This window comes from Capra hircus, chromosome 26, assembly GCF_001704415.2.
Source record: "Capra hircus breed San Clemente chromosome 26, ASM170441v1, whole genome shotgun sequence".
NCBI lineage: Eukaryota > Metazoa > Chordata > Mammalia > Artiodactyla > Bovidae > Capra > Capra hircus.
In genome coordinates, this window is record NC_030833.1 from 23,927,087 (window position 1) to 23,953,113 (window position 26,027).

Here is a 26,027-nt window from a genome sequence, read left to right on the forward strand (position 1 = left end):
ATATAATCATACAATTATGGAATTTTAGGAGTGAAAGGATTTTTAAAGGTCATCTAATGCAACAACTTTGTTTTAAACCTGGGAAGCTGAGAGACTACTGCTTGTTTGAGATTCCACAGCAAGCTAATGGCAGAACATCCAGCATCCACATGAAGTTTGCTATTAGGAATCTAAAGGCCTGTGTTAATAGCTCTGGGTTAGGCACTAATGCCACAGGAAAAATGGAGCACCATGCTTCCTTTCCTGTATGCATTTGCACACAGAATTGTATATAACAGACTTACAGTAAATGTGCTCAGTCATGTCTGTCTCTTCGTGACCACATGGACTGTAGCCTGCCAGGCTCCTCTGTCTATGGGATTTTCCAGGCAGGAATACTGGAGTCGGTTGCCACTCCCTTCTCCAGGGGATCTTCCCCACCAAAGAATCTAACCTGTGTCTGCTGCATTGGCAGGAAGATTCTTTACCACTGAGCCACCTGGGAAGCCTATCTTACAATAAGTATTTATTGAATTAATGACTGACAGATTTCCTACCGTATAGGACAGTGTCAAGTACTACGGATAAAAGGCAACAACGAACTGGATACTTCTTCCAAGTTGCTCACAACATAGTCTTCCTGTCCTCAATGAGTGTGCAGTCTTTTAAGGAAACCCAAGGTATAGTCCACAAAATACAGTAAGATTGGGTTTAAATACATTGAGTACTTTAGGAGGTTAAGGAAGGAATCTAAGAGTGATAATTGATGAAAAAAATCCCTCAGACTACACACACACACATCACATACCCGCGATATTTTAATTACATCATTCTCTGCTGATGCTGGGACACACACTGTTCCCAAGGTAAGGTCAAGATGCCAACTCGCTGAGACTAAGAGGAGAAGCCAACTCATCCCTATTCTCCAAACTGAAAATGACCAGAGAGGGGGGTTTAAAAAAGAAAGAAACAGCCACAGAGACTGATAGAAACAATAAAACAGGAATAGGAAATCCCCAACACAGTGACCATTCCGCTGGCCGCCCCCACGGGAGGGGCACTCGGGCTCAGCGCAGAGCCAGGCGGCTGCTGGCGCGCAGAGCGCGCGGAGGCGAGGAGCGGGCGGCGGCGGCGCGGGCGAGCCCAAGGGGAGGGTCGGTGGCTCATCCAGTCCCCGCAGCCACCCGCGCGCAGCGCAGCTCGGGAGCGGGACGCGGCGCTCGGAGCCCCGGCAGCGCCCACCCTTCCTCCCGCGTCGCTCTCCAGCCCCCGCTCCGCCCGCGACTTCAGTTCGGCTCCACCCCCGCGTGGCGGCGGCTCGCTCTGTCCGAATCTGTGCTCGGCACCAACCCAGCCCGGGCAAGCGGCCGCCACCTGCCTCGCGCCGCCACGGCCCGCCCCCACCGCGGCCCAACTTGGATGGAGTTGGGGTCCTGAGCGCCTGCCCCTCGCAGCCGGCCAGCTGAGAGCCCTGCACGGCCGCCTCTGGTCCGGGACCCCTTCGCTCCTCTCTGCTCCCGCGATGGGAAAAGTTGGCGTCGGCGGCGTCTCCCCAGCCGGGCTGAGCGCGCTCCTCGCGGGCGCGGGGCTCTTGGTCCTCTGCGCCCCTGGCTCCAGCGGCGGCGGCTCCTGCTGTCCCCCGCGGCTTCCCAGCGCGGCTCCACGCTGGGCTCTGACCCCAGCGGGGCTTCCTCACCAGGGACCGCGAGGCAGAGCTCCTGCTACGCCCCTGCCCCAACTCGGACGCCCCCTGTTCGCAGTGGCCCCCGGAGACAGAGCGCTGTCCCTGGAGCGGGCGCCGGGCGCTGGGGCGTCGGTAGCGGTTGCTCCACGCTCTGGGCGGAAGAGACGGAGTGGAGAGGATCGAGAGAAGGCTGAGCGAGGAGAGGGGACAAGTAGAAGCCCTCGGGGAGTGCCAAGGGACAGAGGGCAGCACGAGCCTGGGACTTTGGAGCGGGACCCGGACAAAGCCACTCGCTTCCGGCTGGAGGAGCTGAAACTGACCAGCACCACCTTCGCGCTGACGGGCGACTCAGCACACAACCAAGCCATGGTCCACTGGTCTGGCCACAACAGCAGCGTGAGTAAAATGGGACTGAGGGCGAAAGGGTGAAAGATGGAGTCAACTGTGTGATCTGATGGAGAATTTGGGGAAATGGGGTTTGGGGACTTGAAAGATGCTGCAAACTAGTCTTCCCTGCCCTTCTCCCCAAGGAGTTAAATGCCACCAACTAGGTGATTACCTCCCACCCCTTTCCCAGCAACACCGGAGCCCTCTCCAAACCTCTGACAAAGCTTCTTACAGGGCAGGCAGGTCTCTCTTTCCTGTTTCTTTGGTCTCATTGGAGTAGGACGGAGCCAAGACCAGACAAACAGAGGGGGTTAAAGTATTCTGAATGCAGAAATGAAAGGGTTAAATTTCCAGGCAGCCTCCTGTTCCCTCAAGTGACTTTCCTTTTACTTGCTAGACTTAAGGTTGAGAGCAAGTAAGATTTTTTTTAAGTCTCTATTTGTTGCCTTTTAATTTTATTTTTGTGTAGAGCTCCTAACCTCTTCTTGCTGGCAGGGAAGAGGAATTCAGTGGATAATGAGCTGCCCTTAATGCGTTCTGTTTCTGGGGACCAAGTGGACGCAAGTTTCAGGATGGGAACTCTCCAGCATCTTCTAACAGCATCAGCCAGTGTGTTTGAAGAGCTGGGGCTTTCCAGCCTGTGAATGAGTGGTTGTTCTCCGACTTGATCGGTCCCAGGAAGATCAGATACATCTCTGTGACAACAACTCCCTGTTCTCCTCCATTGCCTGACCTCCTGTAGTGAAGAGCTCGAATAAAGACTTCACTCTTGCTTTATTAAAGAAGGAGAGGGATTGCTGGATTTCCAGGAGGCTGATACTTGGGAGAGGAGCGTGGTTGCAAGTCCATGAGCTGTGGCCAAGTCAGGGAAGGTCTTAGATTTTTGGAAAAACCTGAGTGTCTGGAATCTGAGGGAGCTATTCCAACTTAAACTGCACCTAGAAACTTCAAGGAGCTGAAATAGTTAAGAAAGAGCTTTGGTGGCAATAACTGTAGGTGACTTAAAAGTATGGAAACTTCTCCATGTTGCTTTTAAGCAGACAAGAACATAGAAACCAAGGACGGTAAAATGAAAAAGAAAAATCAAAGTTTCAGCTTCTATTGGATTACGGAGATTGTCGTATTTGTACTATGCACAAGCTGCACATCCTGGTACATTTCAAAATGTTTTCAGTTGTGATGTAATTGCCAGAAACCTTCCCAGGGGAGTGCCACTTTAGTAAATTGTGTTCATTGTCAGCTTTTTTAATGTGAGTTGTGAACATTTAAAAATAAGAGCCTATCATTATGGATTCCTTGGGTACATAGATATAAATTGTATTAAATCAAATTGTGATAAATAATATTTTGTATCATATCTCTGAGAATATCAGCATGGCTTTCCCTACAGTTTAGCCTTTATGACCAAAGCTATGGTGCCCAGGATTGGTTTAATCAAATAATTGAGACATTCTTTTCATTCAAGTTCTGGAGACGCTTGCCCTCATTCCTTACCTTAACTATCATATCTTTCATATCATAATCACTAAAATTAATCCCCCAATTTGAACTTGCATCTTCTTAAACTGATGAAATAACTTTTGCTCTGTTTTAAGTGATTAACTCAAAGCCCTCAGCTTTAAGACGAGATTTTAAACACATCAGACATATTAGATCTTGTATCAAGAAGTAAAGGACCTTGGACTCAAAATATTTCTGGCTTTTAATGTAATTCAAGCTGTAAAATATCACTCACTCATTAGACCTCTACTTTAGTTCACCTCTTGAAAGATCTTGGAAAGAGCAAGAAAAGGAGAGTACATCTTTGGCAAATTTTAGACTCCATTTAAGAAATGCTGTCAAGCCCTGCTGGCCCTTTTTAAATGGTGCTTATAAACCCAGCCAGGCTTATGGGTCAGGGCTTGGATGGGTGACATGTAAAGAAATTGGAGATGATGCAGGAAATAATCAAAGTGCTAAAAGTTGGAGCATTGAAATCATGTAAACTAATGAGATATCTATCCTAAATCTTCATTCTACAAGGTCATACCTTCCATCCCTGCCCACTTACATGCAAATTGTTGCAGTTTTTTTCTCAGTGTATATATATAGGTAGCAGAGGAAGAGAAACAGTGTTTGATCAGGATCTGCCACAAAGCTATCCCAGATTCCTAGGAGAGAGAAAGTTTAAAATATTTTTGGAAGTAAGGAAGGTGAAAAGAAACTTTTCTGCGCAACTTTGTGATGTGAAAAGCAGGGTGGAGACCCGAGTTCTAATGCTGCATTTTTTTGGTTTGATCCTGCTAAGCTGATTGCCTGAGTGTGGATTCCCTCATGTCTAAAACAAGAGGGGAGGATGCCTGTCAGATTCATTACTGAGAATTATGTGCCAGGATATACTTAAGAGGGCGTTGTGACTGTAGCGTAGTCTTTGTAATTCTCATCTCATGGCTCTGCACATTCCCCCAGAGCAAGACATCCACTAACCTAACTGTAAGGACAGCAGTGAGTTGAGGGGGGCGGGGCTCTCATTTTCTTCTCCTTTAACTACCATCCCTTATGGATCCACCCCAACCCATTCAGGGCCAGAGGCAATACACATCCTCTAAACCTGTCTCACCTTTAGCTAAAAGTCTTTGCTAAGTAGGGCTTCTGATGACAATAACACCTGCATTAAAGGTGTAAATGTATGGTAATTATAGGCTGCCTGTCAAACTTGTGAAGAATTCTGGATCCTTCTCCCAACTCTTTCCCTTCTCCTTCCTGCCCCCTCCTCTGTTGGACTTGTGCAGTTGGGTAAAGATATGACTGTTTTGCTTCATCTGTGGGTGTGATGTGATTCCTCTGTGCTACAGTCTAGCTTGATGAAAAGTGTTGATGAAGTTGGTAGAACACCTGGGGGGATCTTTTGGCATGAAAGGTGCTGGGTATGAATCATTTGTCATGAGCTTGGTGTCGTAAGCAAGAACATATTGTTCCTACCCTACTCATCCAAGGCATGCTGTGCCCTGATCTAAATTTACAGAGTAGTTCTTAGTTTGTTAAAATATATATTTATCTATACATATGTATGATGGGGAAGTGTTTATTCTTTATGTCCAAGGAATTTCAAAGTTCTATACTCATTAATCCTTATAATATCCCTGAGGCAGGTGTCAAGTGTTAATATCTCTTTTTCGTATTTTCATGCTGGAGTCAATTTGAATATTTCAGTTCAATCTCTTGTCCCTTTCTCACTAAAAATAGTGTTACAAGATTCTTTAATAGAGGCTTTTACTTGACATATTTTGCTATTATGATATTTTTAATACTGAATTTATCATAGTGAATGATGATCTGGTTGGTTTTTATGTACTTTTTTGCCTTTTGTTGTTCTGGGACTTGACATTTACTATCCATCCTTAGTGAATAAACTGAGTCCCAATTTGAGGCAGGTTTTGGGGTAGATGCCTGACATTCATCATTTCATTTAATTTTCACAAAAATTTTATGAGTAGGTGTTATTATCTCCATTGCATTAATGAGGAAACTGAGGCTTCAGAAAGTTAAATGATTTGCCAAGATATAACAGTTCAGGGGCAAAACAGACACCGACCCCCAGGGTGATCTGACTTCAAAACCCCACAGAATGACTTGTCTTAGAGATGTTAAGGTGGGGTAGAAAAACCCAAACCCTTGAAGATCTGTATTTTAAAGACTCCTGTCTGGGACAGATTTCACATGATGGTGGAGGAAGGCATAGTCTTAGCTGGAAACTCCATCTCTTTGTAGGAAAGCAAGGACTGTATAACATGTGCCTGTCACATTGCATTCTTTACCTTAAAGTAGTGATTTGGCTGTTCTCTTATCCGCCCACATCTTCATCTTTACTGAGACATGGGATCTGCACCTGGTGATTCATTGAGCACGAGGTAATGTGCCATCATTCAGCTTTCAGATCTGGTGTTCTTCAGGAATAGATTCCTTTTCTAAGTTAATTACAAATCTGATTTTATAGAGAGGTTGCCTATGAATACTTCATTTGACTATGTACTTTGATGTAATTTTTTAAACTTTTTCTAGAGTGAAATAATAAAGGATTTTAGATTTCTCTAGCAAGCCACATAAGACCTTTTTCTCTCATCAGTGCTTTATGCTGTTAATGAGTGTTAATGTGGTGTGACATGGAAGGCAATGAGTTTGGAAGCAGAGTTGAGTTTGAATGTTAGCTGTCCAGTTACCCAGCATGCTGCTTTGAGCAAGATCCTTAAATTCTTTCAGCTTCTGTTTTCTCAACTATAATATGGGGAGGGTGCATCTCTTTTTTTTTTTCTTCTGAAGGTTTGATATCACTTATACAAAGAGGCAGTACATAGCAAGTGCTCAATAAATGGTATTTCTTATTTTGTGTAGCAGAAATACATCTCTCCTGGTAATTAAGACTCCTGGGTTATAGTCTTGGCTATATACAAAAGTTAGACATGTCCTGATAGTCTAGCAAACTTTTGTAGCCTCAATTTTATCCTCTGTAAAATGACATGAATATACCATAACATCACTGAAATCCCTTACAGACTGTAATCCAGTTTAAACAGTTTGTCAACCTGTAGGTATTTTGCACCTTCTACATCCAAATAAAGTGCGCTGGGAGTATTCAAGATTCAGAAATGACGCACTGACCTATACTCTTGACCTATGAATGAGCAAGCCTTTCATTTCACAAGATTCTTCCTTTCTGTGGTTTATATGCATATCTTTAATAGGAAATTAAGGCATTTGAGACCCAAGCAGGCATTCATTTCAATGTAGATTTGCAGCAAAATATAGTCTACTAGGTTTATTAAATCATATCTTCAGGTTAAGACCCTTGGTGAAAGTAAAAGTGTTAGTCACGCAGCTGTGTCCGACTCTTTGCAAGCCATGCATTGTAGCATGCCAGGCTCCTCTGTCCATGGAATTCTCCAGGAAGAATACTGGAGTGGGTAGCCATTCCCTTCTCCAGGGGATCTTGCTGACCCAGGGATCAAATCTGGGTCTCCTGCATTGCAGGTGGATTCTTTACCATCTGAGCCACCAGTATCTTTGAACAAAAAAATTGCAACCTATTGTGAAATTGGAAAGTAAAGATCCCTTAAGATGTTTTAATGGGATTTTTTTTAGAGTAAATTGACATTAGTGTTGACTTTGAAAATTATGTCCACATCCTTTTAAAGAAGGATACCAGAAACTCCTAAGCTAGGGTAGAGAAGTTGATGAAGTTTTCTTATTTATTTCAGAGAATAGCAGTTGCTCATATTTGAGGTGGGCTTGTCATATGGCAGCATTAAGGTAAGAAGCTTACACAAATTATACAAAGTATCATATTTACTTTTAATTGTATGAATATGCATTGAATCCTAATATTTGTCAGGCACTGGTAGTAGGAACATATGTGGATTGATGCAAAAGGATGAGAAAAAATGATACCTGCCCTCAAAGAGCTTTCAGTCTGCTACCCAAAGAATGCCCTGAAGAAGCAGCAGAAGGTAAGTGTCCTCTGGGGTGTCAGATGCTATAGGAATTCATAGACAGGTTAGGCAGGCATCTTTTGTCTCGGGTGTCCAAACTTTATTGCAAAGTAGGTGCTTCAGCCAAACCTTAAAACACAGAGAAAATTTTAATTAAAAGACGGATATTATTACAAGGAATATTTTGAGCTGAACGGATGGCATGAGCAAATTTGAGAGTGGAGATGTAAAAATTCCTATTTATATCAAGGAAATTAACCTACGTTAAATGTAAACTATATTTACGATTTTAATCTTAGAAATAGTTTCAAAAATATGATTTAAGCATATACACACTCATCTTCTAGTGAGTTTGGCTGTATTCCAAGCCCAAATAGAAAATATTAATAAAAACCTGTATGGTCACTTGAGGGTATAACTGCCCTTATTTGCACATTAAATATCAGCTGGATTCATCATTGTTTCATTTTTACTCTGACATTTTTCACACGCAGCTTTCACCAACAGACTTTTGTTTGTTTGTTTTAAGTTCTTGATTAGAAATATCACTGGCTGGGATGCCAGGAAGATAAATTAATTTGGCTTCCTGACAGCTTCTGTTAACTAAATGTATGTAAAATATTTGTCCTGTCTTTGTGTATGTCTCAATTACTGTTGTATACCTCTGGCTGGAAAAGTTGGTGAATGCACCTGTGTGTCCTAGAGGGGAAACTAGCCAAACAGTATCCCTGAAGTGGCCAAAGGGATGGCAGAGAATCGGTGTGGTCAGTGTGAGGTGGAACCAGGCTCCATGAAAGGGCAGTGGTGACTCCCGAGGAGGAGTGCGCATTCCGCTCCTACGGGATGGATGGAACAGTCACATGGTTGTCGAGAAACAAAGCTGGACTCTTACTGTGCACGGTTTACAAGGAAAAAGAGAGCCTATTCTAAAATGTAGGTAGGGGGAAAAAAAGACGTCAATGCTCTGCAGGAACTCCTACATGAAATTTTGCATGTGTATGAAAGATATTGTGTCTATTTCTATAGCACTCCTGAATGTTGTTATACCGCTTTAGATTGGTGATAGCCCTTTTCCTTTGCAAAATGCCTCAGTTTTCAAAGATGGGAACATTCCTTCGATGACTTCACTTTTCATTCTTGCAACAGTCCTAGGAGATAGAAAAGACAAATATCATCCGCATTTCTCAAAGAGGAAAAGCAGGGTGTTGGTATTAAGCGGGTCTGTTAGTGGAAGGGGAAGGTCAAAAATGTTTTGTCGCATAGCACGACTGATTCTCAGCTTGGAACACCACTGGCTTTCCACAGCCAGGAGTTAGGACGCAGCTGCATCCTGGCTTCACAGCTTGCCTCAAGCCCACGCACCTGTGTCTGCAGTGGTTGCCATCCAGGGGTGAAGTATGAATTGGCCATGGAGCTCCTGAGTTCTAGGCTCAGCTATTTGAGTTATTTGGCCTGAGCTTCAGAGCAAGTGGCCTGGTCAAAAGTCATGCTCTTGGCATTGTTTAAGTCTTTTAAAAGGGACCCTAGAGGAAGATGATGGGACTTTTTTGCAAGTAAGGTCTCCAGCAATAACCTCCAGCAATAACGGTCTACCGTGTGTGTTCCAGTGCTAATGATCTTCAGAGATGAGATTACTTATTGCTGGGCTTATTGCAGCAGGCACTTGCAGAGAAAAGGGGGAGAGCCATCTCTTCCCCCTCTTTAATTGCCTTATGCCTATGAAATCTAGTTGAAAATAATACTACGTATGGTCTTGGTCAAAGGAATCTAGAGCTTCAACTTTGGGGAGCAGCAGTAGTCAAACTGAAGGGATGCCTTGTTGACTCCAGTGGATTTAATTTGCTCAAGGATTATAATAGAGTTACCAGCTATTGCCTTTTCTACTTCTTCGAACTTTTGGGTGTGGGGATGAGGTTGAGGTGGGAGAAGGGAGCAGAGGAGACTTTGCCACATTCTAGGGAGACTCTCTGCAGCCAGATAAGCTATATTGATTATAACAGAAATCGCTCTTAACAATAATAACATAAATAACCACCAATTTAGTGACCAGATTCCCTGGAAGTACATTCTGGAGCATCACCATGTTATTTCACTTCATCCTCACACCAGTCTTACACACTAGATATCATTATCCTTGTCTAAAGCTGAGGAAGTCAAGGCTTAATGATTTGGCCTGAGTTCACCCAGCTTGAAGTTGGTGGCAGTGATAGAATTTTATTTTTGCCCTTTCTGGCTCCAGAACCTTTTCTGTTTGATCATGCTGTCCCTTCATCAGGGTTTACCTCTGAGTTTCTTTTAGAGATAATGCCATAAGTCAGAGCAGAGAACTGTGGGAGAACTCTTGGCAAGAGTGCCCCTCTTTGGGGTACTTCCTTTGATGTCACCCCAATCTGAGGTCTCTGACCTGATATACTTTACTTGGAAATAAGTTGCTCCATGTTGGAGCTTGATCAAAGCCCTCCCCTCCACTCATCCTGTCCCCAGAAGTGGCTTGTCTGGGGTTATTAATATGTGTTATCTGGGAGGATGTGTGGATATGCTGATTGGTTTCTCCCTGATGGCTGATGACCCACGAGTGACAGTGTGGACAACTTGAACAGTCTTTAAGGGAGGTGCTAATAAGAAACAGATTTTCAGACAACCAACTAATCATGTTGTGCCCTGAAGCCAGTGAATTGATGCCTGCAGTGGTCTTCCCCTAATCAGAATTGCAAGAGGCTACTGAGGCACGAAACTGCGGGCTGTGGATCCTGCTCCAGAGCCTGTAGAGGGAGGTGAAAAGCAAAAGGTCTTGCCTTACCTCTACACATTCCAAAACGCACTCTTGATTAGAATCATTAAAGGGGAGAAAAAGCTATTTTAGGCACGGTTGTCACTTTGCTTAGAAACCTATCTGCAGCCTTGTTTACCCTGCCTTGCATTTTGCTGAACTGACAGAGGGTTTCTTAACTGAGCGGCCGTGGGATCCCTCCTTCGGCACCTAGGGCAGCGTTTTTCAATTCATCTTTTTGGGACCTGCTCTTGAACCTGCTGGTGGGGGCTGGGAATCTATCTTTCTCAACATAGATTTCTCAGTGCCCTTAGGAACACTGAAGTTTGAAAATAATTTCCCTAAAATTTGTGTGTGAGTTTTGGGGTCTATGAACCCCTTCCGTTGTCTGCACCGTCTTAGGTCAGTATGCTTCACTTCTCTGCAAGCAGAGCTGAAGCCCAACACTTGAATCACCTGCTCAATGAAAATTAGTCCCCAGTGGTGAGAGCCTGGTGGAAGGCTCTGTAAGAGAAAGGGAGAGATAAAATGGCACAGCACAGGTGCCGCAGGCAGAGAAAGGCGGTGCCTTTATGCAGATGGTGATGTTTCTGACACTGAGTATATCCTATGCAGTTATCTTTCCTGGATGTCCGTATGTCCTTGGGCAAAACAAGTGGCTAAAAGAGTGTATTGTTGTAAATATAACATTTAAGGATTGGTTTGAATTCCTGTTCCTAGATACCTGAACTCTGGTGGTTAGCTTTGTAACTTTGTGTCTTATTTGCCTCATGAGTTTAAAAGGAGTAATACTGGTGTACTTTCTCTATGGTTTTCTGATGGTTAAAAGAGACAACAGATAGAAAAATGCTAAAAGTGGCATCTGCCGTATAGTAAGAAATCAATAAAGGTTACCTATTATTATTGTTGTTATCATCATTATTTTGTTAGTATTAGTACTATTACTAACAATGCTTGAGTATGACTTACTAAGAGATGTTTGTAATATGTTGCTCATTGCTTCTGTTTCTCCATTTATGGTTTTTTTTTTTTTTTTCATTCCGGTTCCATTTTCTTATAATGATGCCAGGACTCTCGTCTGCTCTTTTTGTCATGCCTTTCATCATCTATAACTATTTGCACACGATAGTCATTGTAGGGTTCTGGACCAAGTTTCCAGTGTGTGAGTGGCAGGTTGGTAGTTTATACACCAATAAACTCTGACACCAGCTGCATGTCCAGTGCTTTAATTCTGACACTGTCTACCCAGAGGTCACATCAAATTTCAGGTTAAGGACTCAGTCCCACAAGACCATGCCCCACACTCCCCACTTCCAAAGTCAGCCCCAAGTGCAGGTGACCACCTGCACTTCTGGCTGACAGGTTATAGATGGGAGGCTTCAACAGCTTCCTCTTTGTGTTTGTTTAATTTGCTCGAGTGGCTCACAGAACTCAGAGAAGCTTTTCACTTACTAGCTCACCAGTTTATCATAAATGAATATAACTCAGGGACAGTAGATGGAAGAGATGCCCAGGACAAGGCATGGGGGAAGGGTGTGGGGCCTTCATGTGCTGAGTGCACCACCCTTCTTGATCTCCAACTATTCACCAACCCAGAAGCTCTTGGAACCCTGTCTTGAGTTTTTATGGAAGTTCCATTATACAGGAGCAATTAAATCATTGGCCACTGGGCATTGATTCAAACTTCTGCCCCCTTCCCCTCCCCAGAGGTCATGGGGGTTGGACTGAAAGTCTCAACCCTCTAATCACATGGTTAGTATTTTGGCAATTAGCCTACACCCTTCCTTGTGGTCCAAAGTCATCTCATTGACATCTCATCACAGGAAAATCCAGGAGTTTTAGAAGTTCTGTGTCAGAAATGGGACTGAGCAAAATAATATAGTTTCATTATGAATCACGACATCACAACTAGCTTACTAAATATTTACTGTTTTGTTTGATATTTCCCTGGGAAAAACTGGCTTTCACCTAGAAGAGACAACTCATGACCATATGAGTGTTGTGGAATATTCAGCCATTAAAAGATTGCTTATGTGTCTCATATATATATATGTATATGTGTGTATATATATATATATATATATATATATATATATATGGAAACCTTCCACAAAATATAAGAAAGGGGAAATAAAAGAATATGTAAAAATAAAATTTAAAAATAGTACAGATGTAAGTGCTTCACAGGGGACTCAGTAGTAAAGCATCCTCCTGCCATTGCAGGAAATGCAGGTTCAGCCCTTGGTTTGGGAAGATCCCCTGGAGGAGGAAATGGCAACCCACTCCAGCATTCTTGCCTGAGAAATCCCACGGGCAGAGGAGACTGCTGGGCTACAGTCCACGGGGTTGCAAAAGAGTCAGACACAACTTAGTGACTAAACAACAACAACAGATGTAAGCCCCACAAAGCATTTCTTGTTTTTTAAATGACTGTGTTGTTCTCTTATATATCCCAAGACCCTAGAAATACACTTAGAAGTGGCTCAATACTTTGCAAAATATTATATAAAATTTCACTTGTGTAATAGAAATAGAGGGAAGGTATGGTTCAAAATGCTTGCCTACGATTATGAATGCTAGCATTGTAGCTGATTTTGTTTGCCCACGGTTTTGGTTTTATTGTTTTCCCATAAACGTGCATCGCTTGGTTATTTCTAAAGGTTATTTGAGAAATGAGAAAAAGAACAAGAAACAAAACAGAGGAGAACAAGCAAGTTTATGAACTTGGCCTCATCAGGATTGCATTCCAGGCGAACTGAACTAGACAAAGAGCCCATGTCCAAGTTGCCTGATTTGCTTCCAGTCACTATTGTTGGAAAGGAGCTGGTGCCCGGGTTTTTTGTTGTTGTTGTTGTTGTTCAAAGATGCAGGACCACTCCACAACTCTCTTCTAGTTGTGCAGCAGCAGGGGCTTCAGGACCTTTTGCATATCGTCCTCTTTGTAGATTCCAGACAGAGAGATCTGGAGGTAACTTCACCTGCCTGACTATACCTCCGGGAAATTCGAGTAGCTTCTTGTCTCCAGTAAAGAAGCATGCCTTTTACTTTGCATCTCAGTCTCTTTCTTGATCTTGGGCTCCATCTCTCTATCATATATGTTTATATTAGCACATGCATCATAGTTGTGGGCATCTCTGTGCATTCACAGCCCTAGTGTCTTTAAGTTTCCACTCTTAAAAGTGAATTACTAGATGCTGCTGTATGGCCACAGTGAGAATGTTTGCTGATTGTGAGAGATGAATGGACAGAGATCTCCAGAATGGGGAAAAAGAACAAAGAAACCAAGAGGAAGAGATTGAGAAGCAATGGAAACAGTGAGATGGAAAAAGAGAAGGAATAAGGGAGAGGACGAGACAGTACGAGACCATGATAGAGGCAGAGAAAGACAGAGAGCAAGACATAGACAGGGAAAGTGGGCTGAAAAAGAGGATTATAAACAGAAGATGAGGTGCAAGGAGCAAGTGATGCTGTGGATTGAGAAAGGAAAACAGAGAGACAAAGACAGACTTGTAACCAAGGCGTAGAGACAGAGTAAGTCAGAGTTAGAGTTCAAAACAAGAGAAGAAAAATGTCAGCGAGTAGAGAGAAAAGTAGTGAAACTGAAAGTTTCTCAGCCGCATCCAACTCTTTATGACACCATGGATGGTAGCCCATCAGGCTCCTCTGTTCATGGAATTCTCCAGGCAAGAAGACTGGAGTAGGTTGCCATGTCCCTCTCCAGCGGATCTTCCTGACCCAGGGATCAAATCTGGGTCTCCTGCATTGCAGGCAGTTTCTTTACCATCTGAGCCACCAGGGAAGCCCTGAGTAGAGGGAACTTGTTATCAATTCATAATGTAGAACTAATTTCTACCTCTTCTGGCTGTATATTTCCCGCTATAGTGACAGCACGTCCCTGGCCTTCGCTCTGGAGGTTTTCACACCCAGCCAGGTCACACCTAGCAGCGGCCCATCTTGCATGCTGGACAGCTTTTAGAGGCAAATATGCTGGTGAGTGGGGTGTGCAGTGGAAGAGGTGCATGTAGTGTTTATGTATTTTGAAAAACCTCTTAGATCCCATTGGGGAATAGGACCGATGGGTCTGGATGATAGAAGGCAGCTTCTAACCTTTTCTTCTATACTAGTCCATGCTATTTTGAGTTTTTAACATGGGCATGCATTTCTTTAATAATAAAATCCTAAGACATGTTTTAAGTGGTTGACATGTCAGCACACTACTGAGTGCTGGGAATACAAGATAAATAAGGCCTGATCTTTACCCTTGAGGGTGCATATTCTTGTGGAAATAGACAGACACATAAGCAGATAAATAGCAATTTAGTGTGGTAAGTGCATAATAGCTATAAGAGTTTAGTGCAAAGTGCTATGGGAGCGAAGATGAGTTGGGGACAATTAACTTTTTTCTGAGGATGGGAGGCAAGGCTTGAGGAAATGACATTCGAGCCAGGTCTTTATGCAAGGTTAAGAGTTTGCAGAATAGGGCTGGGCAAGAGGTAAGGCCACGCCTACCCATTTTAAACTCTCCAGATCTTGAATCAACAAGCTGTGGTTAGAATGGTACTTTCCTCCTTTATCATCTAAGTGCCCAAGGTATTTGGAATCAAATTCACAGTATATTTTGGTATCAGGTTAGACACCCCAGTTTGAAATGTCCTCCTATGTACTTGGTCTCAAACAGGCCGAAGGAATCTGATTTTTCCAAAGGGTGAAGTTATTCACCTGAATCCTTTCACTGCATGAGTGCTCGCCTATGCGCACACGAAGATGCACAATTTTAAATGATTTCTGTCTTCTCTAGTCACAGTAGAATTTGATTAAATAAACACTCAAGGGATTTTTCCTTGGTCATTCTGTATGTTTTAAGTTCAAAGTGAGTGTTTATGTCATTTTCTTGATCTCACTTCTCTAGTCAATATGTGGAACTCATTCAGAATGAGTTGGATGGTCACCACTTAGGATTGCAGTGTGATTATTCAAGGCAGCAAGAGAAAGCAGTGGGCTATTCCACATCAGGGTCATCCAGGCTTAAGTGGTTATGCCTTGCAAAGAGGACACACACAAAGTAAAGACAGAAAATTTCTAAAGAATAGATTTGGCTTTTCACTGATTGTTCCCTTTACCTCCTTCTTGTCACAAAGAAGAAATAAGATAAAAAAGAACATAAGAGGGTAGCTGGTGAGGAAAGGCATGGCTAGAGTTGAGGGAGCATGTGTCCTTAGAACCAGATCACCACTTCATTAGTGCTAGAAAGACACTTCCCTGGACTTTGAGTTCTGCCCTTTCCGTGGATATAACTTTCAAACAGACTATGGCTTGAGATGATGTTACAATGTCCAGATCTGCCTCTGAGGTTTCATGATTTAGGAATTTTTTACTAACATTTTGTGCTACTATAGTAGATTAAATGACTCAGGAATTTTATCATTTTGACAGAGAAGTGACTCGGGAATGATTTTTTCAGCTGATAGCAAATATGTCCTTAGATATATGAATGACTATCCCTAAGAGTAGGATAAAATCTGCTATGATCTGAATACTTGTATGTTGAAACCTAACTCCACAATGATGGTGTTAGGAGACAAAGTTTTCAAAAGGTAATTATATTATGAAGATGGAGCCCTTATGAATGACATTCAGTATATGTAAATATCCTTAATTGCTCAGTCATGTCTGAATCTTTGCAACCACATGGACTGTAGCCCTCCAGGTTCCTCTGTCCATGGGGATTCTCCGGGCAAGAATACTGGAGTGGGTTGCTATGTCGTCCTCCGGGGGATCTTCCCACCCCAGGGATCAAACCCAGGCCTCCCACATTGCAGATGGATTCTTTACCATCTGAGCCACCAGAGAAGCCACTAGTACCCTTATAAAGGTGACCTACGATGCCCCTTTGTCCTCTCTGTCACGTGAGGACACAGCAGGAAGGCACCATCTATGCACTAGGAAGGGGGCCCTCACCAGAGACTGGATCTTATGACATTTTGATCTTAGGCTTCCTAGACTACAGAACCACAGAAAGGAACGTCTGTCCTTTATAAATCACTTAACCTATGGTATTTTCTCACAGGTCTGAACAGACTAAGACAGGCTCTCTTCTAGTCATCTGTTTGTTTAATTTCATGTATGAAACTCTCCTTGATATTCATTTAACTTAAAGCCTTAGGGAAAAAGAAGGAAACATTATATTTGCCTTAAAAGCTCACCACCTTTAGAAAGTACCTGAGTACCTCATATTCAGCCTAAATGTTGGTCTTGAAAATATCTGTAAAGAAGCAGCAATGATTTCCCATTTAAAAATTAACTTATCTTTCTTTTGTAGGTGGGGTTTGCAGTAGTTTACTTAAGGCAAGAGTTGACAAACTATACCCCATGGGCCTAAAATGTCCTATCACTGTTTGCATATAACCCATAAGCTAAGAATTTTTTGTACTTTTAAATGACTAAGAAAATTTTTTAAAAAAAGAGTGATATATTGTGACACTTTAAATTTTTTGATACAAAGTTTTATTGGAATATGATAATTTATTGTCTACAACTACTTTCACTCAAAACTGATAAAGTTGAGTAGTTGTGACAGAGACTGTATAGCTCATTGAAAGGGAAAGTGAAAGAAAGTGAAATCACTCAGTCATGTCAGACTCTTTGCGACCCCGTGGGCTGTAGCCCACCAGGCTCCTCCGTCCATGGGATTCTCCAGGCAAGAATACTGGAGCGGGTTGCCATTTCCTTCTCCAATGCATGAAAGTAAAAAGTGACAGTGAAGTCGCTCAGTCATGTCCGACTCTTCGCGACCGCATGGACTGCAGCCTGCCAGTCTCCTCCGTCCATGGGATTTTCCAGGCAAGAGTACTGGAGTGCGGTGCCATTGCCTTCTCCACATTGGAAATTCCCAGTCCCAACATGGACCTTTCATTCTCACTTCTCGTCCCTTTGCTCATACTACTTCATGCCCAGTTAAATTTATTTCATGTTTTAAGTCCTTACTTGGATATTGCCTCCTGAAAATTTATCCATTACTTTCAAAGAGAAGTGATACCTGATTCTTATGAAAAGAGATCTTATACCCTGTTCAATCACTAAACATCATCTGGTTTGTAGTTAATGGTGAACTCCTTGAGGGAAAGACTGCATTTCATACATACCAATATCTGGCACATAGGAGATGCTTGATAAATGTACTTTAAAATATCAAAACACTAAAGCAGTATGCTGCTGCTGCTAAGTCGCTTCAGTCGTGTCCGACTCTGTGCGACCCCAGAGACGGCAGCCCACCAGGCTCCACCATCCCTGGGATTCTCCAGGCAAGAACCCTGGAGTGGGTTGCCATTTCCTTCTCCAATGCACGAAAGTGAAAAGTGATAGTGAAGTCGCTCTGTCGTGTCCGACCCTTAGCAAACCATGGACTGCAGCCCGCCAGGTTCCTCCGTCCATGGGATTTTCCAGGCAAGACTACTGGAGTGGGTTGTCATTGCCTTCTCCAAAAGCAGTATAGTATTGTTTTATTGACACTTTTTACAGTTGGGAAGATAAATGGTCAGTTTTAAGACAGCAGGATGATGGGCTTTCTGGCTATTTTTCACTGGCTCAATTCCTAAAGTATAAACTATGCAGATTACCTCATCCAAATAATTCTAGTATGGCCCCAGTGTAGAGAGAGATATTGAGATAGAGATTAAGAGCGAGAGGGAGAGACATGCAGAGTCACAGCTTTCTCATAGCAGGAATGGTAGCGATACCTCTTAAAGAGTTCTGATGAGCCAGCTACCAGGATGCTCTGATGGCTAATGGAGGCTTGAGGGAGAAAATGCCTTCATGCTCCACATTTAAGGAGCTGGATTGAGAACCAGTCCCCATGATACAGAAGTCTCAGAAGAGCCAGAACATTTGAGAAAAATGAGCAGCTATTGCATTTTGAAAGACAAAATTGCATTTGTGGTAATGTACTGAAATGAGAGCACCATGACAATGAGAAAAGAATTATGGGTTAAAAACTGCATGGTCTTTCAGGCACATTTACCTGAGAGGGTAACTTGAGCCTTGCTGCTTTTCCAAGTGAGTTTAGACATAATAAACTTTCAGTTAAAGGTGGGTGAGGACTGCTAACTATCTAGGGCTCAGGCTATAGCTAATATGATTTTAACCAATACTTGTTGGCTGTTTGCAGTGTGCCAGGCACTATTCCTCGTAATACACATATTAGTAACAATAGGGAGTAAATAGTGTCATTATCCCCATTTTAGAAATAAGGTAATTGAAAGATGGGAAGTTCAGTAACTTACCCAATATCACAGGGATAGCAGAATATAGAATTGAAATTTAAATCCAGATTGTGATCTAAAAATCTAAATCTAAATCTAAAAATCTAAATCCAGTTGTGATCTAAAAATTCTCAGCTCTTGGACATTATATTCTACTGCATTTAGGACAGTATGGTGTTTTATCTTCAAGTAGCTTCACATTTTTCATGTAGTCAGCCGTTCATTATTGAGTGCTGAATAGCTGGCAAGCATATGCCAGACACTGGGGATTTATTTGTGATCAACCCCAGTGATAGTCCTTGGACTGAGAGCTTAGTGGTCCACCTACTAACTCTACAAGGGCTGAGAGGTTATGATCCAGGAGTATTTTTGAAAAGTAGGCTTTTCAGAACTCTCAAAGCTTCCTCATTGCTTAGGGGTTAATTGAAAAAGTATGAAGAAATTTTTTTTTAATTAGATGAATATTATTGAGCAACAGGTAGCATGTTGGTTGGCATGGTTAAGATAATGCAAAAAATGTATTCATAGAAATCTATATCTAAATAAATAGAAACATTTACAGTTCTCTTTATCATGGACATTGACAAATTAGTAGTTGTGTGTATGTGAAGAACAGTTATATGCCCACACATATTTGCTTCTGCCCCTATGTCTCTATCACCAGGCATACTTATGCCTATAGCTAGATAATCTCTTTAGTGCCTTTGCGTTATTTTCACATTTTGAGTCAAATTCTGTTCTTCAAGGATATAATAAAACTATGGGATTTATTTTCTATGAAAACCAAAATGCTAGCTCCAGTTGTATGACAAGACAAACATTTTATGTGTAGATTAAAAAAATGATAAAAAATATTTCAAATCTAGTAGTGGCTATAAGCATTGAATTAAAAATAGAATTCAAATGAAGTTACCTAGCAAAGAATTTGGGATCTTTGCTTTTTGCTATAGTTCCTTCTCTCACTTGGAAAATACCCACCTTCTATTTAAGACTGAGAAAGGAGTTTTTTCTCCAGATCAAGGAGTGTTTAAGCTGTATTGTGATGTGTGCAACCTGCTGCATTTCAACCTAACAGCTAAGTTGTCTTAATTCATTCAGAACAAATTTGAATGGTCTGACCTTGATTTATTATTAAAACTAACTTATAGCCAAGTTGTTTGTGTTTTTAATAGACTTTCTTATTTTTAGGACTGCTAGCATTTTATTTATGCAAAACTGCTCGCAAAAGCATGGGCTTCTAATTAAGACCTATCATCTTTCTTTGTTAAAACATTTGGTGCATGGTGGTTAATTTTCCTGCATAGTAATCTAGTACTGGACAGAGTTTCTTAAAATGCAGTATCTGTACTGTGATAGAGACAGAAAACCAGAATAGTAAATGGGTTTTGCATCCTTTTGACAAGACCGTTTCTGCAACCTGGGATGACTGACAAAATATTTCCTTCCCAGAAGTCCTTGGTCCCTGGCCTTCCTCCAGTCTCCTCATTTTCTTCTTTAGGTGATTCAATTCAGCCACATACACTTCACTATTTCTGGTAATTCAAATAACTTGTACCATCAGGGAATGCCTAGTGTGTTTGCCCAGGATTTTCCTACCAAACAATCTGCTTTATTCATTGCTTGCCCATGTTTTAACACCACCTACCACCCACATCAGTATTTATCACATTATTTGCTGGTGGATATGAGCAGAGAATTTGCAATGCTTTTCACACCTCCCCCTTCATCCACAGAAAGACAGAGATTATCACCACTTTGCAGAAGAGAGAGGTAGATTAAATAGCACCAGGTACCCTTATGACTTAATTCTTTAAAAAAAAAAAAAAGAGGCAATGCAGAAAGGCTTGGCATACTGACACAGCTGTTCCTTTCTTTTCAAGAGGTGATGTGGATATTTGTCACATTGTGTCCTTATTGTCCCATAAAAAATGCAGGCAAGGAAACAAATGCAAAATTCCTCCGTGTCTCTTCTGTGATACTATTATTTCTCAAAAATCCTGGCCTCTCCTACACAGAAGAAAACAGATGCAGGGGGAGAGGAATGTCCAGGAGTTCAGCAGGTGGAGCTGTTCTCTATGAGATGGCGCCGAACCTGGCTTCTGCCTTGGGCTGCAGCCGCCCACTGTTGAGTGCAGGCTAAGCCAAGGCCACAGGCTCTTATTTGTTTGGCAGATACAAACTAGCTGCAGGATCTTGTTCTGTCTTTAAATTCAGGTAGTGTTCCACAAGGGCTTCCCAGCTGGCTCAGGGGTAAAGAATCCACCTGCCAGTGCAGAAGAAACAGGTTCGATCCCTGGGTCGGGAAGATCCCCTGCAGAAGGAATTGGCAACCCACTCCAGTATTCTTGCCTGAAGAATCCCATAGACAAGAGAGCTTGGCGGGCTACAATCCATAGCATCACAAAGAGTCATACATGACTGCATGATGTTCCACAAGTGTATATCCTCGTATACAGTAATGTGGGGACAGGGTTTGTCTGACTAACTCTGTGGCTGACCATTCTGGTACTCATCATCTGCAGTCAGTAAAGTCTTAATTAAGAGGAAGGAGGGGGTAGTAATTAAAAATAGAGGCTGTGGTGCCCTGTACTTGTTTTCCATTTACTGACTCTGTGCTTTTTGTTGTCGCATGTAAATCTTACCATGCACTTAACTTTCTGGTGGGGCTGAGAATATAGAACTAGTCCTCCTCTCAAATGGCTTATAGTTTAAGGGGGAACGAATAGTTAAAATACAACTCGTTAAGTGCAATACGTACAGAAGAGAAGAATTAGCCAGTTGATAGTGGGGTGAGGTAATGATATCAGCAAGGACTTCCAAGAAGAGGTAGCATGTTATGTCCTTGGTAAACAGAAAGGGATAGATAAGAGCTTTCAGTTGAAGAGAAAAAGTAGAAAATGTGCCATGTAGAAATGTAGAAATCCCTATGGAAGGATGGACACATGTGGCAGCTTACAGGCATGAGAAGGAATAGCCCATGAAAGATATGAAATGGAAGTCAGGGGAGGGAGATGAGGCCAGAGACTAAGCTGGCATCCTATTACAGAGGGCCTTGCAAACCGAACTGAAAGGACCAGGGAACGGCCTGATGAGCATCTCAGTTTGAAAGAATTGGATGGATTGGACGGGTGCAGTATTGGAGAAAGAGAGACTGGGGGGAAAACTCCTTGGAGAACCCATTCCCCCCCTGCTTCCATTTGTGAGGTACTGAGAGGGCAGCTGGTGCCTGTCCATGGATGCTGGTGGTGCTTTGTGACCGTCACATACTTTCCCAAGACAACACTACAGAGGGTAGGACCAACACATACAGTCTGTCTATCACAAGATGTGCACCATCAGTAGTGAGATATTTTGTCTGGTATACCCTTTGCAAGGCCAGAAGCTAACTAGAGGGAAGCCTGTGCTGGGAGTCAGGATGCCTGGGTGTGGGCCCCTGTTCCATCACATGTGCCCTGTGTGCCCAACGAGAGTCATTTTAGTTCTCTGGGGCTGTGTCCTCCATTAGAGAATGAAAATGTCACACTGCACAATAGCAAAGATCTCACCCATTTTATAGACTTATAAACATGACCCTACTTATGATCTAGTGATGAGAAGGACTTGAGCTGGTATTTAAACTTGAAGAAGAGCTCCAGGGGAAACTGGAATTTAGACAGCTGCTGCTGCTAAGTCACTTTAGTCGTGTCCGACTCTGTGCGACCCCATAGACGGCAGCCCACCAGGCTACCCCGTCCCTGGGATTCTCCAGGCAAGAACACTGGAGTGGGTTGCCATTTCCTTCTCTAATGCATGAAAATGAAAAGTGAAAGAGAAGTCGCTCAGTCTGACTCTTAGCGACCCCGTGGACTGCAGCCCACCAGGCTCATAACAACTGAGGGGACTTTGTAGGGATAAAGTATGAATTTGAACCATGTAAAAAATATTTTCCTATGGATCACTACACAGTTGAGTTCAGTACAGTTCACTCAGTCAAGCGTGTCTGACTCTTTATGACCCCACGAACTGCAGCATGCCAGGCCACCTTGTCCATCACCAACTCCCGGAGTTTACTCAAACTCATGTCCATTGAGTTGCTGATGCCATCCAACCATCTCATCCTCTGTCATCCACTTCTCCTCCAGCCTTCAGTCTTTCCCAGAATCAGGGTCTTTTCAAATGAGTCAGTTCTTCACATCAGGTGGCCAGAGTACTGGACTTTCAGTTCAACATCAGTCCTTCCAATGAATATACAGGACCGATTTCCTTTAGGATGGGCTGGTTGGATCTCTTTGCTGTCCAAGGAACTCTCGAGTCTTCTCCAACACCACAGTTCAAAAGCATCAATTCTTCTGTGCTCAGTTTTCTTGATAGTTCAACTTTCACATCCATACATGATCACTGGAAAAACAATAGCCTTGACTAGACCAACCTTTGTTGGCAAAGTAATGTCTCTGTTTTTTAATATGCTGTCTAGGTTGGTCATAACTTTTCTTCCAAGGAGTAAGGGTCTTTTAATGTCATGGCTGTAGTCACCATCTGCAGTGATTTTGGAGCCCCAAATATAAAGTCTCTCACTGTTTCCACTGTTTCCCCGTCTATTTGCCATGAAGTGATGGGACCGGATGCCTTGGTCTTAGTTTTCTGAATGTTGAACTTTAATGCAACTTTTCACTTTCCTCTTTCACTTTCATTAAGAGGCTCTTTAGTTCTTCTTCACTTTCTGCCATAAGGGTGGTGTCATCTGCATATCTGAGATTATTGATATTTCTCCTTGCAATCTTGATTCCAGCTTGTGCTTCATCCAGCCCAATGTTTCTCATGATGTACTCTGCATATAAGTTAAATAAACAGGGTGACAATATACACCTTGATGTATTTCTTTCCCTTTTTGTAACCAGTCTATTGCTCCATGTACTGTTTTAACTGTTGCTTCCTGACCTGCATACAGATTTCTCAAGAGGCAGTTCAGGTGGTCTGGTATGCCCATCTCTTTAAGAACTTTCCAGTTTGTGATCATCCACACAGTCAAAGCCTTTGGCATAGTCAATAAAGCAGAAGTAGATGTTTTTCTGGAACCCTTGCTTTTTCAGTGATCCAACGAATGTTGGCAATTTGACCTCTGGTTCCTCTGCCTTTTCTAAAACCAGCTTGAACATCTGGAAGTTCACAGTTCGCATACTGTTGAAACCTGGCTTGGAGAATTTTGAGCATTACTTTACTAGCGTGTGAGTTGAGTACAATCGTGTGGTAGTTTGAGCATTCTTTGGCATTGCTCTTTCTTTGGGATTGGAATAAAAACTGACCTTTTCCAGTCCTGTGGCCACTGCTGAATTTTCCAAATTTGCTGGCATATTGAGTACAGCCCTTTCACAGCATCATCTTTTAGGATTTGAAATAGCTGAACTGGAATTTCATCCCCTCCACTAGCTTTGTTCATAGTGATGCTTCCTAAGCCCTGCTTGACTTCACATTCCAGGATGTCTAGTTCTAGGTGAGTGATCACACCATCGTGGTTATCTGGATCATGAAGATCTTTTTTTTGTCAAGTTCTTCTGTGTGTTCTTGCCACCTCTTCTTAATATCTTCTGCTTCTGTTAGGTCCATGCCATTTCTGTCCTTTACTGAGCCCTGAACATTTGCATAAAATGTTCCCTTGGTATCTCTAAATTTCTTGAAGAGATCTCTAGTCTTTCCCATTCTATTGTTTTCCTCTATTTCTTTGTACTGATCACTGAGGAAGTCTTTTTTTATCTCTCCTTGCTATTCTTTGGAACTATGCATTGAAATGGGTATATCTTTCCCTTTCTTCTTTGCTTTTTGCTTCTCTTCTTTCCTCAGCTATTTGTAAGGCCTCCTCAAATAGCCATTTTCCTTTTTTGCATTTGTTTTTCTTGGGGATGGTCTTGCTCCCTGTCTCCTGTACAATTTCATAAACCTCTTTCCATAGTTCCTCATGCACGCTATCAAATATAATCCCTTAAATCTATTTCTTACTTCTACTGTATGATCGTAAGGGATTTCATTTAGATCATACCTGAATGTTCTAGTAGATTTCCCTACTTTCTTCAATTTAATATGAACTTGACAATAAGGAGTTCATGATCTGAACCACGGTCAGCTCTTGGTCTTGTTTTTGCTGACTATATAGACCTTCTCCATCTTTGGCTGCAAAAAATATAATCAATCTGATTTCAGTATTTATCATCTGGTGATGTCCATGGTGTTGTTGGAAGAGAGTGTTTGCTATGACCAGTGCATTCTCTTGGCAAAACTCTATTAGCCTTTGCCCTGCTTCATTCTGTACTCCAAGGCCAAATTTGCCTGTTACACCAGGTGTTTCTTGACTTCCTACTTTTGCATTCCAGTCCCCTATAATGAAAAGGAAATCTTTTTTGGATGTTAGTTCTAAAAGTTCTTGTAGGTCTTCATAGAACTGTTCAGCTTCAGCTTCTTCAGCATTACTGGTCAGAGTATGGACTTGGATTACCGTGATACTGAATGGTTTGCCTTGGAAACGAACAGAGGTCATTCTGTCGTTTTTGAGATTGCATCCAAGTACTGCATTTCAGACTCCTGTTGACCACGATGGCCACTCCATTTCTTCTAAGGGATTTCTGCCAACAGTAGTAGATATAATGGTCATCTGAGTTAAATTCACCCATCCCAGTCCATTTTAGTTTGCTTATTCCTAAAATGTCAATGTTCACTCTTGCCATCTCCTGTTTGACCGCTTCCAATTTGCCTTGATTCATGGACCTAACATTCCAGGTTCCTATGCAGTGTTGCTCTTTACAACATCAGACTTTGCTTCCATCATCAGTCACATCTACAATTGGGTGTTGTTTTTGCTTTGGTTCCATCTCTTCATTCTTTCTGAAGTTATGTCTCCACTAATGTCCAGTAGCATATTGGACACCACCGACCTGGGGAGTTCATCTTTTGGTGTCCTATTTTTTTTTTTTCACCTTTTCATGCTGTTTATGGGATTCTCAAGGCATGAATACTGAAGTGGTTTGCCATTCCCTTTTCCAGTGGACCACATTCTGTCAGAACTCTGCACCATGACCCATCCGTCTTGGATGACCCTACACGGCACGGCTCATAGTTTCATCTAGTTAGACAAGGGTTTGGTCCATGTGATCAGATTGGTTAGTTTTCTGTGATTGTGGTTTTCAGTCTCTCTGCCCTATGATGGAAAAGAATAAGAGGCTTATGGAAGCTTCTTGATGGGAGAGACTGACTGAGGGGGAAACTGGGTCTTGTTCTGATGGGCGGGGCCATGACTACACAAATAGTGTGTAAATATAGGCTGTAGGTAAATCTACTGAGCATACAGGTGGTGCTTAATAAATATTCAAATCTTAAGCAGGTTTAAGGAACAGATGACATCTATTTTTCCCTATTTGCCATGCCTAATGCCAGAGCCCTTCTCACACTAATGCTCAAGAACACATCTGTGAAGGAAGATATAAATGTCTTCTTCTGAGCATCGCTGAACATTTATG

At 42.4% G+C, this 26,027-nt stretch overlaps 1 protein-coding gene across 3 annotated transcripts in view; it reads left to right on the forward strand.

Moving 5' to 3' along the window:
- Positions 1,297 to 26,027, forward strand: part of SORCS1 (sortilin related VPS10 domain containing receptor 1) — a 580,301-nt gene continuing 555,570 nt past the window's right edge. For all 3 annotated transcript variants that reach the window (XM_013975206.2, XM_018041707.1, XM_018041708.1), the window contains exon 1: positions 1,297 to 2,059. In XM_013975206.2, the coding sequence (XP_013830660.2) occupies positions 1,502 to 2,059 (558 nt within the window). In that variant the 5' untranslated portion in view covers positions 1,297 to 1,501. The remainder of the gene's footprint in view (positions 2,060 to 26,027) is intronic.